This window comes from Saimiri boliviensis, chromosome 12 (genome assembly GCF_048565385.1).
Source record: "Saimiri boliviensis isolate mSaiBol1 chromosome 12, mSaiBol1.pri, whole genome shotgun sequence".
Taxonomy (NCBI): domain Eukaryota; kingdom Metazoa; phylum Chordata; class Mammalia; order Primates; family Cebidae; genus Saimiri; species Saimiri boliviensis.
In genome coordinates, this window is record NC_133460.1 from 46,878,791 (window position 1) to 46,893,154 (window position 14,364).

The 14,364-nt window shown below is 36.3% G+C and overlaps 1 protein-coding gene across 6 annotated transcripts in view; it reads right to left on the bottom strand.

Moving 5' to 3' along the window:
- Positions 1 to 14,364, bottom strand: part of CTNNA3 (catenin alpha 3) — a 1,773,069-nt gene that overhangs the window by 1,599,127 nt on the left and 159,578 nt on the right. For all 6 annotated transcript variants that reach the window (XM_074382308.1, XM_003928685.4, XM_074382306.1 and 3 more), the window contains one exon: positions 13,976 to 14,095. In XM_074382308.1, the coding sequence (XP_074238409.1) occupies positions 13,976 to 14,095 (120 nt within the window). The remainder of the gene's footprint in view (positions 1 to 13,975; positions 14,096 to 14,364) is intronic.

The window sequence follows — 14,364 nt, forward strand, 5'->3', positions numbered from 1 at the left end:
AGTAAAAATGGGCAAAGGACATAAATAGACATTTTTCTAAGAAAGACATAGAAATGACCAATAGATACATGAAAAGGTGCTCAACACCACTAATCATCAGAGTAATGCAAATCAAAACAAAATAAGGTATCACCTCATACCTGTTAAGATGTTATTTCCAAAAATCAAAAGATAACAAGTCTTGGTGAGTGTGAACAGAAATGGGAATGCTTGTGCAGAAATGGGAACCTTGGTGGGAATGTAAATTGGTGCAGCCACTGTGAACAGTAGTATGAAGTTTCCTAAAATACATGAAAAATAGAACTACTATATGATCCAGCAATCCCACTTCTGAGTATACATTCAACAGAAATGAAATCAGTATCTTGACAGCATTATTCATGATAGTCAAGATATGGAAACAATCTAAGTATTTAGGATACATTTTAAAGTTTTAGAGGGCACCGAATTCTAGAAATTGTCAATAAATCAAAATTCCATTGCAGTAGAAAAATACAAAATTACGTACTTTAGGTATTATTTGTGTATCCGTGATAAAGTGGTTGAACCAGATGATGTTTATAGGACCTTCTTTTGTCTGCAGTATTGTAATATTATTGCATTTTCTTCTTTTTTTAAAAAAAAATGACAGTACTGAATTATTTTCATTTACTGTCACCTCAATGCCTAATACAGTATATTCACATGTATAGATAAATGTTAAAAGCATCTTTGTTGTTCCTGCAGTTTAATGTAAAACCCAGTTTCCTGTATTATTCCATAGTCGCAATACAACAAGCTTCCTACAGACTCAAGAAAGTTCATACCGTTTCTGGTCCCCTTTCATCATGGTAGAAAATTCTATTCTGCTTCAGATTCCTAGGGCTCAATCTGAAAGAGCAGAACTCCCACCTGGAGGCCAAGCATAATCAGAAAGAAGTGGACTTCACTGAAAAGTCAATTGTGCTGCATCCCCATTTCATTCCTTTGTTGTACATTTCTGTGAACACTCAAAGAAGTTCACTCCTTTCTTCTAGAGTAGGAAAGTGGAGATGGAGAGTGGCTGGTGGCTTGCATTTTAGAGAAGACTCCACCTACATCTTTTATTAAGGGGACTATGAGGCATTCCTCTATTCCATATGTCCCTGGATAGAGGAGAGAGTGTCGCTACTCGACCACCTGACAAGGATCCAGCAAAGGAAATGCTCTTGAAGACACAGGAGGTAGCAGAAGTATGTTTTTCTCCTGGAGAGAATGGGGCTCACTTCCACAAAGGCCTCTCACGCTAGTCACATAAAAGCCTCTCAGGGCCACATCAGAGCCTCTCAGGCTAGCCATGTATAAGCAAGGCCTCCCAGTCCGTGAACCCCAGTAAAATAAACTGAATGCCCTGGCTTTGTTTTAACATTAGAAGAGATTTCTGTATAGTGCAGCTTTTCAAACAGGAAAAGAATGGTTTTTATACTATAGGTCCTCTCTTGGTTTCAGGATACAAACCAGAGATACCAAGGATCACAGGTTGTGAGAATATATCACTTCCTGTTATTGTCCCAACTCTGTCATTAGCAAAGTATGTGGTCTTATACAAGATATTTAATCTCCTTGCATCTCGTTTTTCTCATCTTTAAAATAAAACAGTTGGGGCCAGGCATGGTAGCTCACACCTGTAATCCTAGCACTTTCGGAGGCCAAAACAGGTGAATCAAGTTCGAGACCAGCCTGGACAACTTGATGAAACCCCGTCTCTACTAAAACTACAAAAAATTAGCCAGGCATGGTGGTGAATGCCTGTAATTCCAGCTATTTGGGAGGCTGAGGCAAGAGAATCACTTGACCTAGGCGGCAGAGGTTGCAGTGAGCTGAGATTATGCCACTGAACTCCAGCCTGGGTGACAGAGCAAGACTCTGTCTCAAAAATAAAAAATAAAATAAAATAAAATAAAACAAGTTAGATGAATTCTAAAGATTCTTTTCTTGGTTTAAGGTTCTGTAGGATAGCATACCCTCTGTAGTTTGCACCTTAAACCACCAAACGTCATAATCTTAGCACTGAAAAAATACCTTCTTTTCATGCACAGATCACTTTCAAAGTGCAAAACAGATTACAGAAGACATTTTCAGAGTTAACTTGTCTGTTATTTCTCCTCAATCTCAAATTTTATTGACAACCTTATGGACTTAGGTATGTCAATATAAGACATGCCCAAATAAGCATCATACTGATGCAAACACTGGAGGTTTTTTCTTTTTTTGCCATCTCTGAAATTCCTATCAGCATTGTAAATTTTGTAACAACCCATAACAAAGAATTAACTATTTCAATAAACATTCCCCACTATAAAGTAGCTATAAGCTGCCCACAAGGCAAACTATTGTATAGCAAACAACCTTGTAAAAATTAACAAATCTTCTCTGCTGCATGAAAATCAGCTAACGCTTGATTCAACCGCTTTCTACCTAAGTGCCACCAATAAACTGAGCCCCAGAGACAACAGATGGAAACAGAAGCAAACCTTAGGAATTAAAAGATGTCTCTGTAATGTTTTTGCTTTGCTAAGTTAATAGAACACACTTAGTTGTCATGACCATTAACTATCCAATGTGGAAATCAAATTTCAGAGAGAGAACAAATAATATGCATCATTTTAATCATTCATTTTAAAATAAAGGCAAGTTTCTAACATTAAAAAATCCATACGATTTTTTAATTCAGAAGGTAACTATGGAAAAAGATTACATCCTATAAAAATCCGTAGTTTATTACATCGTGAAAATGGTCAAATGGCTATTGCAATAAGCTAGAAATTAGAAAATGTTAATATTAATTCTGAATTTGTTACTGACTCAGGATGACCTTGCATGATGCATCCAACCTTCTTTTCTCTCTTTATAACAGAAAACTAAAGAATAACAGTATCATCACATTTTTTCCCTTGGGACAAACAAATGTATACAATCAAATAAAAATAAAATTGCCTAGGTAGTGGATAGAATAAAATATGTTTGGATCGGTTTGAACTTAGCACACTGTTTAATAATTCAACATTTTTTATACCTGTGCAATAAATTTTTAAATGTCTGAAATCTTCAGAAATAGGTTTATAAATTGCATAAATAATCATTTTACTTGATTTGGCAAATAAGAAACAGAATACCACCTAAGACAGACATGAATATTTTAATATAGCAGTCCTTGGTTCACTTACTCTTAAAAGGAATAATTCAATCAGAATTCTTTCAAGACAGTTAGATTAATTACAAAAGAGGGAAAAAAAACAATCTTCTCCCAATTGAGCAACTAAAATACTTCATCTTGCAAAGGCCACTGAAGTTAATCAATTACTATAGAACTATTGCTCTAGAAGCTTAGCACCTCCCCTTAGTGCTCATTCAGTCCAGCTCCCACTTATAACCCTTCCTTAGACTGCATCTAAACAATTTCAGTTACACATGTTCTTTATATTTTATTTTATTTTATTTTATTTTATTTTATTTTAGAGATGGAGTTTTGCTCTTATCAACCAGGCTGGAGTGCAATGGTTCAATCTAAGCTCACTACAACCTCCACCTCCTGAGTTCAAGTGGTTCTCCTGCCTCAGCCTCCCAAGTAGCAGGGATTATAGCACCACATCATGCTAATTTTTTTGTATTTTTAGTAGAGAGGGGGTTTCACCATGTTGGTCAGGCTGGTCTTTATTTTTAACAGTCTTAAAGAAAATATATATACAACTCCATTTTAATGTTAACCTCAATGGAAAGTTAGTCCCTACTTTATACGGTCCTTGGTTCACCTACTCGGTTCACTTGCAATTCCCAGTGCAATATTATTCTAGCTGATTCTTTCCTTGATCTTACATTGTTGAAGATTTTGTTGGAATTCATCAATTTTTTCTTCTCTATATGGTATAGTACAACCACAGCCTGGCACTATTTAGTTTCATTTTCTAAGCATTTCTCCCACAAGATCCCTATACTGTTGTCTTGTATCCTCGTAGTTCTCAAGTTCCCAGGGTAAGCCTAAGAATATTTTCTATGTGGTTGTCATTATCTATCTAGAATTTTATTTTTTTATTTTGAAATATTTGATTGACAAATAAAGACTGTGTAAGTGTCCAAGAATATAACCATTTCTTCTATATTTATCTGCATAGAGGTGTTTATAGTAATCTCTGATGGTAGTTTGTATTTCTGTGGGATTGGTGGGATATCCCCTTTATCATTTTTTATTGCATCTTTTTGATTCTTCTCTCTTTTCTATTAGTCTGACTAGCAATCTATCTATTTTGTTGATCTTTTCAAAAAACCAGCTCCTGGATTTATTGATTTTTGAAGGGATTTTTGTGTCTCTATCTCTTTCAGTACTGCTTTGATCTTAGTTATTTCTTGTCTTCTGCTAGGGTTTGAATTTGTTTGATGTTACTCCTCTAGTTCCTTTAATTGTGACAATAGGGTGTCGATTTTAGATCTTTCCTCACTTCTCATATGGGCATTTAGTGCTATAAATTTTCCTCTAGACACTGTTTTAAATGTGTCCCAGAGATTTGGTATGTTGTGCCTTCATTCTCATTTCAAAGAACATCTTTATTTCTGCCTTATTCATTATTTATCCAGTAGTCATTCAAGAGCACATTGTTCAGTTTCCATGTAGTTGTGTGGTTTTGAGTGAGTTTCTAAATCCTGAGTTGTAATTTGATTGCAGTGTGGTCTGAGAGACTGTCTGTTATGATTTCCATACTTTAGCATTTGCTGAGGAGTGACTTACTTCCAATTATGTGATCAATTTTAGAATAAGGGTGATGTGGTGCTGAGAAGAATGTATATTCTGTAGTTTTGGGGTGGGGTGTTGTGCAGATGTCTATTAGGTCTGCTTCATCCAGATCTGAGTGAAAGTCCTAGATACTCTTGTTAATTTTCTGCCTCGTTGATCTGTCTAGTATTGACACTGGAGTGTTAAAGTCTCCCACTATTATTGTGTGGGAGTCTAAGTCTCTTTGCAGGTCATTAATAACTTGCTTTATGTATCTGCATGCTCCTATATTGGGTGCATATATATTTAGGATAGTTAGCTCTTCTCACTGCATTCATCCCTTTACCATTATGTAATGCTCTTCTTTATCTTTTCTGATCTCTGTTGGTTTAAACTCTGTTCTATCAGAGACTAGGATTGCAACCCTTGCTTTTTTTTGCTCTCCCTTTGCTTGGTAAATCTTCCTCCATCCCTTTATTTTGAGTCTATGTGTGTCTTTGCATGTGAAATGGGTTTCCTTAATACAGCACACTGAGAGTGCACCAGTCTGTGTCTTTTGATTGGGCATTTAGCTCATTAATATTTAAGGTTAATATTGTTATGTGTGAATTTGATCCTGTCATTTTGATGCTAGCTGGTTGTTTTGCTCATTAGTTGATGATTTCATAGTGTTGATGGTAATTACAGTTTACTATGTTTTTAAGGTGGCTGGTAGTGGTTGTTCCTTTCCATATTCAGTGCTTCCTTCAGGAGCTCTTTTAGGGCAGTTGAGTTCCTGAATAAACCAATAACAAGGTCTGACACTGAGGCAGCAATTAATAGCCTACCACCCAAAAAATGTCCAGGACCATATTGATTCACAGCTGAATTCTACCAGACATACAAAGAGGAGCTGGTACCATTCCTTCTGAAACTATTCCAAATAATACAAAAAGAGGGAATCCTCCCTAACTCATTTTATGAGACCAACATCATCCTGATACCAAAACCTGGCAGAGATACAACTAAAAGAGAAAATTTCAGGCCAATACCCAGGATAAATATTGATGCAAAAATCTTCAATAAAATACTGACAAACAGAATCTAACGGCGCATCAAAAAGCTTACATCACGATCAAGTCGGCTTCATCCCAGGGAAGCAAGGCTGGTTCAAAATATGCAAATCTATAAATATAATCCATCACATAAACAGAACCAAAGACAAAAACCACATGATTATCTCAACAGATGCAAGAAGGCCTTCAACATAATTCAACAGCCCTTTATGCTAAAAACTCTCAATAAACTAAGTACTGATAGAACATATCTCAAAATAACAAGAGCTATTTGTAACAAACCCACAGCCAATGTCAGACTGAATGGGCAAAAACTGGAAGCATTCACTTTGGAAACTGGCACAAGACAAGGATGCCCTCTCTCACCATTCCTATTCAACATAGTATTGGAAGTTCTGGCTAGGGCCATCAGGCAAGAGAAAGAAATAAAGTGTATTCAGATAGGAAGAGAGGACATCAAATTGTCCCTGTTTGCAGATGACATTATTGTATATTAAGAAAACCCCATTGTCTCAGCCAAAAATCTCCTTAAGCTGATAAGCAACTTCAGCAAAGTCTCAGGATACAAAATCAATGTGCAAAAACATTTCTATACACCAATAATAAACAGAGAGCCAAATCATGAGTGAACTCCCATTCACACAGCTACAAAGAGAATAAAATACTTAAGAATACAACTAACAAGAGATATGAAGGACCTATTCAAGAAAAACTACAAACCACTGCTCAAAGAAATTAGAGAGGACACAGATGGAAAAACATCCCATGCTCACGGATAGGAAGAATCAGTATCGTGAAAATGGCCATACTGCCCAGAGTAATTTATACATTCAATGCTATCCCCATCAAGCTACCAGTGACTTTCTTCACAGAATTTGAAAAAAAAAAAACACCTTAAACTTTATATGGAACCAAAAATGAGCCTACATAGCCAAAACAATCCTAAGCGGGGGGAAAAAAAAAAAAAAAAAAAAAAAAAACACCTGGAGGCATCACGTCACCTGACTTCAAACCACACTACAAGGCTACAGTAATCAAAACAGCATGGTACTGGTACCAAAAAAGAGATGTAGACGAATGGAACAGAACAGAGGCCTCAGAAAGAATGCCACACAACTACAACCATCTGATCTTTGACAACCCTGACAAAAACAGGCAATGGGGAAAGGACTCCCTATTTATTAAATGTTGTTGGGAAAACTGGTTAGCCATATGCAGAAAACTAAACTGGACCCCTTCGTTATATCTTATACAAAAACTAACTCTAGATGGATTAAAGATTTAAACATAAAATCTTTAATGTTTTTATGGACTAACACCATAAAAAACTCTAGAAGAAAACCTAGGCAATGCCATTCAGGACATAGGCATGGGCAAGGACTTCAAGATTAAAACACCAAAAGCAATGGCAACAAAAGTCAAAATTAACAAATGGTACCTAATTAAACTTTCACAGCAAAATAAACTATCAATAGAGTGAACTGTCAACCTACAGAACAGGAAAAAAATTTTTTGCAAGCTACCCATGTGACAAAGCGTTCTCCAGAATCTATGGAGAACTCCCCTGCCCCTACTTGTGATCTATACTTGTCATAGCACAAGTCCTCAGGACTTTAAATGCTCATCAAGAAACACCACCTTAGAAACATATTACAACCAAATGTTGCAGCTCCCTTCCTGAGAGGTGTCAACATGTTCTTTTTGTTAAATAGATCACCAACTGCTAGACTATGTATGTCCAAAAACATTCTATGCCATATGTTCAGAACAGTGCTGGACCCTATGTGCAGCACAGAAGTATACAAAATAAAGAACATATCCATATCCTTATGGAACTTACAACCCATTTAAGAAAATGGCTTATGAGAATAACAAAAAACATTACAATAGCTACCAGTTATACTAAAGAGATCTCAGGTGCTACATTAAGTCCTTTATACATATTTTATAGGACTTACTTTATGCTTGATGTATTGTTTACTCAAAGCAAGCTGTTTAAGTTAGGGGTTATTTTCCTGATTTTTTTTTTTAAAGGAAACTCGGGAACTTAAACAAATTTACAAGAAAAAAAAAAAAAAAACCCCATCAAAAAGTGAGCAAAGGATAGGAACAGACACTTTTCAGAAGAAGACATTTATGAGGCCAACAAACGTATGAAGAAAAGCTCATCATCACTGGTCATCATCAGAGAAATGCATCTCAAAACCACATTGAGATATCACCTCATACCAGTTAGAATGGCAATCATTGAAAAATCAGGAGACAACAGATGCTAGAGAGGATGTGGAGAAACAGGAACACTTTTACACTGTTGGTGGGAGTGTAAATTAATTCAACCATTGTGGAAGGCAGTGTGATGATTCCTCAAGGATCTAGAAATAGAAATATCATTTGACCCAGCAATCCCATTACTGGATATATACCCAAAGAATTATAAAATCATTCTATTATAAAGACACATGCACACATATATTTATTGTGGCACTGTTTATATAGCAAAGACCTGGAACCAACACAAATGCCCATTCAATGATAGAGTAGATAAAGAAAATGTAGCACATATACACCATGGAATAACATGCAGCCATAAGAAAGGAGGAGTTCATGTCCTTTGCAGGGACATGCATGAAGCTGGAAACCATCATTCTCAGCAAATTGACACAAGAACAGAAAACTAAACACTGCATGTTATCACCCATAAGTGGGTGTTGAACAATGAGAACATCACACACTGGGGCCTGGGGGGTGAGGGGGTAGGGGAGGAATAGCAGGGGGTGGGGAGCTAAGGGAGGGATAGCATTAGGAGAAATACCTAACGTAGATGGCTGGGCAATGGATGCAACAAACCACCACCATGGCACATGTATATCTATGCAACAAACCTGCACAATCTGCACCTGTACTCCAGAACTTAAAATATAATTTTAAAAAATTATAACAATGGGGAAAAAAGACTGAATATATTAAAGATATGCAACAAGATGATTTGAAATATGTATACACATTGCATAATGATTACAACAATCAAATTAATACATCTATCATCACTCATGCTGTTTATTAGGTTCCCAGGACTTGTTCATCTTATAAGTAAAAATGTGTACCCTTTGATCAATATCTACTAATTTCCTCCACCCACCAACCCCTGGAAACCACCCCTCTACTCTCTGCTTCTCTGATTTTGACTTTTTTAGATTCCACAAATAAGTAAGACCATACAGTATGTATTTTTCTGTGTCTGCATTATTTTACTAAGCAAAATGTCTTCCACATTCAACCACATTATTCCAAAGGCAGGATTTCCTTCATTTTTAAGGCTAATATTTCATTGCATATATGTTTACCACATTTTCTTTATTCATCTGTCAATAGACACTTAGGCTGTTTCCATTTCTTGGCTGCTGTGAATAATGCTTCAGAGAGCATTGGAGTGTAGCTATCTCCTCAAGGTACTGATCCCATTTTCTTTGGATATATACCCAGAAGTAAGATTGACTGGTCTTATAATAGCTCTATTTTACATCTTTTGAGCAACCTCCGTACTTTTTCCAAAATGACGGTACCTATTTACATCCCCAACAATGTGCAAAGGTTTCCTTTTCTCCACATCATCACCGACTCCTGTTATCTCTTGTTGTGCACACCTGTTAGGATGGTTATCACAAAAAAGATAAGAGATAACAAGGAGAATTTTATTTTTCAATTGAAGAGTATTAATCCAGAGTCATTTTTATCAAATAAATTTCATCTAACTTATTTCTATTTTTCTTCTTTTATATAAAAGTCTGTTTTAAATTCAATTTTTATCCTACAAGGCATTATGTACCCTTCTGGCTCTGGAATTCTCTAAAAGGGGTCACATGCCCAATTTAGTAAAAGAAAGAAAAGCAGTTGTTCACTTCTAAGTATCATCACTAACAAAGTACCATGTTGTGCTGAACACTACTTGGAAGCATAAGGGAAGTTTGGGCATATAGAACGTAATTATTAACCTGAGTTGGACTTTACCTAGAACACTGGACCTATGTCCTTCTACTTCCCCTGCCCCTACTTGTGATCTGCACTTGTCATAGCTCAAGTCCTCAGGACTTTAAATGCCCATCAAGAGACACCACCTTAGAAACATATTACAACCAAATGTTGCAGCTCCCTTCCTGAGAGGTGTCAACATGTTCTTTTTGTTAAATAGATCACCAACTGCTAGACTATGTATGTCCAAAAACATTCTATGCCATATGTTCAGAACAGTGCTGGACCCTATGTGCAGCACAGAAGTATACAAAATAAAGAACATATCCATATCCTTATGGAACTTACAACCCATTTAAGAAAATGGCTTATGAGAATAACAAAAAACATTACAATAGCTACCAGTTATACTAAAGAGATCTCAGGTGCTACATTAAGTCCTTTATACATATTTTATAGGACTTACTTTATGCTTGATGTATTGTTTACTCAAAGCAAGCTGTTTAAGTTAGGGGTTATCTTCCTGATTTTTTTTTTAAAGGAAACTCAGGTGCCCAGTACAAACAGTCTAACCAGGTTTGAGTAACTACAAAGCTCATACTCTAATCACTGTACTATACGGATTCTCAATGAGTATATTATCAATCAGATGCTAAATTGTAAGACACAGATAAAAGCTAAGAATGGCAAAGAGTGAAGAGTGAACATACTGACTAGAGGTCACAGGATGAGGTGTTATGAGGGAAGCTAGACTTCATTTGACTTTAAAGAATTATTTAAGTACATAAAAAGAAAGGGGCTGTATTTTCTAAATACCAAGTTATATAAACCTTGTGCAAAGGTCAGAAGGCAAGAAAAGCATATCATGATCAAACAGACAAGAATCAGATATGTGATATGTTCCAACATGGATGTAGTTCTAAAATATTTTAATTTTTCATATTTTTACATCAATGTACAAATATGCTTTAGTCTATATAATGTTCAACTCAATAATGTCAACTTTATTTCAAAAGATTTCAGAAGCCTCTAGAAAGTGATGTATTTCATAATGTTATTATAAGTTTTAAGGGTAGATAAAGAGAGGAATGAATTACATTAGTCTGCCTTATTTTATTATCAAACATTATTTGGTTTTACTCCACAAAATGAAAGCTCTAAGGAAATCTCTCGATTTATAAGCACTCAAATTAATACATGAATCTGGGATCGATATAATAGCTGGAACTTGCTATTACCATTCCTATGTCACACCAACTAGGACGATGAAAACCAAGCAGTCCAAACAGATAAACTCAGACTGTATCTGCCTTTCGATAGTAAGAACCAAGAGTCTCTAGGTTCTCCAGTTAATCCTGCTTTGTCATCCATTTACTTCCGGCTGACTCATTCCCATAAACCCACCACCCTACCTATCACAGCCTCCTCTCTCAGCTTTTCCAATCAAAGCCATTTCAACATTTGTCTTTTTGAAAGTAGGAAAATGTAGAGATGCTTGTGCCCTGACCCAACAAAGCTGATGTACTGGCACTCACTCTTTTAAATAAATAAATACTAAGTTCAGAAACTTGGGAAAGAAAACACGTTAAACCTCAGAAAAACAGAGGTTATGTACTCCAGTAGTCTACCTGGTGCTGAGAAAGAAATCTCTCAAAAATGATGTCAAAAATGTCATAGAAGGGAACAGAAAATAAAACCTAATGAATGACTACAATAAAATAATTATAGTCACTTCATTGGACATCCATAATTCAGAATTAACAATGGCAGTTTCTGATTGTTTTAAACAAAATAGATAGAATAATAAAATATGTTAGGAGAAAACCTCACTGATACATAGGGCAAGGTACGATCTCTCTGCCCTTGGTATCCAGGAAGCCAAAGGCTTATGCTCTTTTGAATTTTAAATGTGTAGCAAAGCACAATGATTTGAATTGCCTATAATCTGAGGTCAAACCTGTTGGCATGGTTCTTTGTTCACAGCAACACCACCACCAATAATGTTTACTGAGCATTTGCCATGAGTCAGATACAGTTGTGAGCACTGGAGAGCATACAGCATTAAAGGTGACAGACAAGGCCCTGTCCTTATGGAGCTTATGTTCCGTCCCAATGCAGAATGATAAGTATGGTTAGACCAGAGAACAAACCATGACTAATTCTCTAATACCAAGAATACAGCCTTATAAAGAGAAAACTTTCTTGTTAAATTGCAGCTTTACAGAGACCTGAATCTTTTCCATTAGAAGAAAAACACTTTCTAGTGTGCACTTAATCAGGTTTTGGAGCTTTAAAGGAATAGAATGAGAGCTAAAAAATAAATCCCACCAAGCTAGAGAAGCGCTCATGTTCTGACCCTTTGACCCTGCCCATCAAGCAGATACAACACTCCAGGTTTAGAGTCAGACTTAACTTAGATTTGAAGCCCCGTTTCATGCCTTATTAGCTCCATGACCTTAGGCATGTTACTTAACTCTCTTAACAGTTCTCTCATCTGTAAAATGGTGCTAATAAAAGCCACTCCACTGTATTGTTATAAGCATTTAAAGACTTCATTCATAAATGTTTAAATCATACCATGTGGCATATACTTTTCATTTAATAAACAGTATAGATGATTTCTGTATGCATACACACACACACACACACACACACACACTCCATGTGCTCTTTCCTTCATGCACATATAATTTACCCATCCATCCTCCATGACATTCTCCTAGAGTTCTATCCTTCTGCCCTGGAGGCATTCACCTTCTTCCAAATTCACAATTAGCTAATAAAAGAATCCAATCACTGAAAATGTGTTAATGAGAAAGGATACAGTGACTACTGCCTGCCAGCTCAAATACCCCTCCATGGTAAAACATGGTTTTGAAAACAAAACTGTACTAAAAATTGCATAGGTCAGCGGAGTGACTCTGGTGTGAATGCTAAGCAGCATCCTCTGGGTTTCTTGCAGTAACACTCAGTAATCATCAAGTGCGAATACTTAAACCATCATTAACTTTTTTAAAAAACAAAATTTAAATGGATACTGTATCCTTTTTCATGTAAATTATGTGCGAAAATAATGTATTTGCCCTGGAACATTCTATAAAACAAATGTAACCCCTAGGAAAATAGGGCCATAATAGGTTAAATGTCCATGTAACATCTGTGATAGAGCAATACCTAGAACACAGTTCTCTTTTTCACCCAATAATTTTTGACCATATCATGTTCACTTGATGAGATTTAGCTAAATATAGAAAATTCTTCTTTGAAAACCTGTATCCAAAAGGATCTAAAACTTGTGAATTAGGCAATAGCAAAAATGTCACACCCTTTGCTATGCTAAGAGGAAAGTCTCTCAAGTGATCGACTCGATGCCTGGCCATGCAAGTCAGACATTTAGTCATGTTTCTAGACGCTATCCATCATTGAGCACATTCCCGAATTTCATGCAACTTAATTTAAACGTCTAACTGGCTATTCTGATGGGAATCAACCTTTGAGGAGGTAAAAGCTTGACAATGCTGACACCTAGTGGCTGTGAAGAAACTGGAGCGGATCCAGCCTAGGAAGAGTCATGCAAAACACGCAGCATTTAATCATGATGAATATTAGGTTATAAAATACCAATTCTAAAACAACCCCTATAAAAGTTTATTTCAGCTCTCTATTTATCTCGGGGCATCCAAAAGGAGGCAATAAAAAACTTGCATCTGAAAATTAAATTTTCCTTCAAGTTCAACACTTTGCAAATTTTTTACTCATCTTCAAAGATCAAAGAAAACTAAAAACCAATTTATATTTTGGCATATTTATGACCATTTTCCTTAATGTTGCATGTACACCCACAACCTTGTCTTGGTCTTCAGGTGACTTTTCTCCCCAGGTCAAATATAAAAGCCATCTGGCCAAGCCATTATACAGATTCCCTTTATGCCGCTGAAGCGTCTCTAGTCAAAGGATAGCTGGATCTTCGCAAACCAGCAGGAATTTTCCTTAAGAGAGGCATAATGACACATGTGGAAACCCCTAAAGTTACACATCTAAAAGCAAGGACCGCACTGAACACTGTGGGAAGCCGTATGAACACAGCAGATCAGCACAGCACAGCCTATTTCTACTCTAACCATTAGAAGATGAGTTTCCTCGGCCCGCCTGCACCTGTGACAGACAGGATAGCAGGAAGCCTAAAGTGTTCATCTCCTCCACCAAGGAGAGCTCTGAATCCTACCTGCTGACGTTTGAAGGCTAAATAATCCAAATTTTCCAACTCCTTCCCAAGCTTCTGGTAGGTTTTCTGGAGGTCAGATTTGTTGGCAACATTTTTGAGAGACTCAAATGTCCTTTGAAACTGAAATTGAAAACAAAAGCAGATCATTGGGACAGCAGCATATTTTTCTCAAATTCTCAACTTGATAACACAAAGAGTCGATAATGAGCCTCAATTTCTCCCATTCATAATACAGTGGTAACAAATGCTGGCTAATTATTGTTTCATCAAAAATTAGAGATACTTATAAAGAGTTATAAATCATATTCTAAGTATAACCAACATTATTGCAGGAATGAGAAGCCTGGTTTGGTCCTTATTCTAACAAAAGAGCATACTTCATTAAAAAA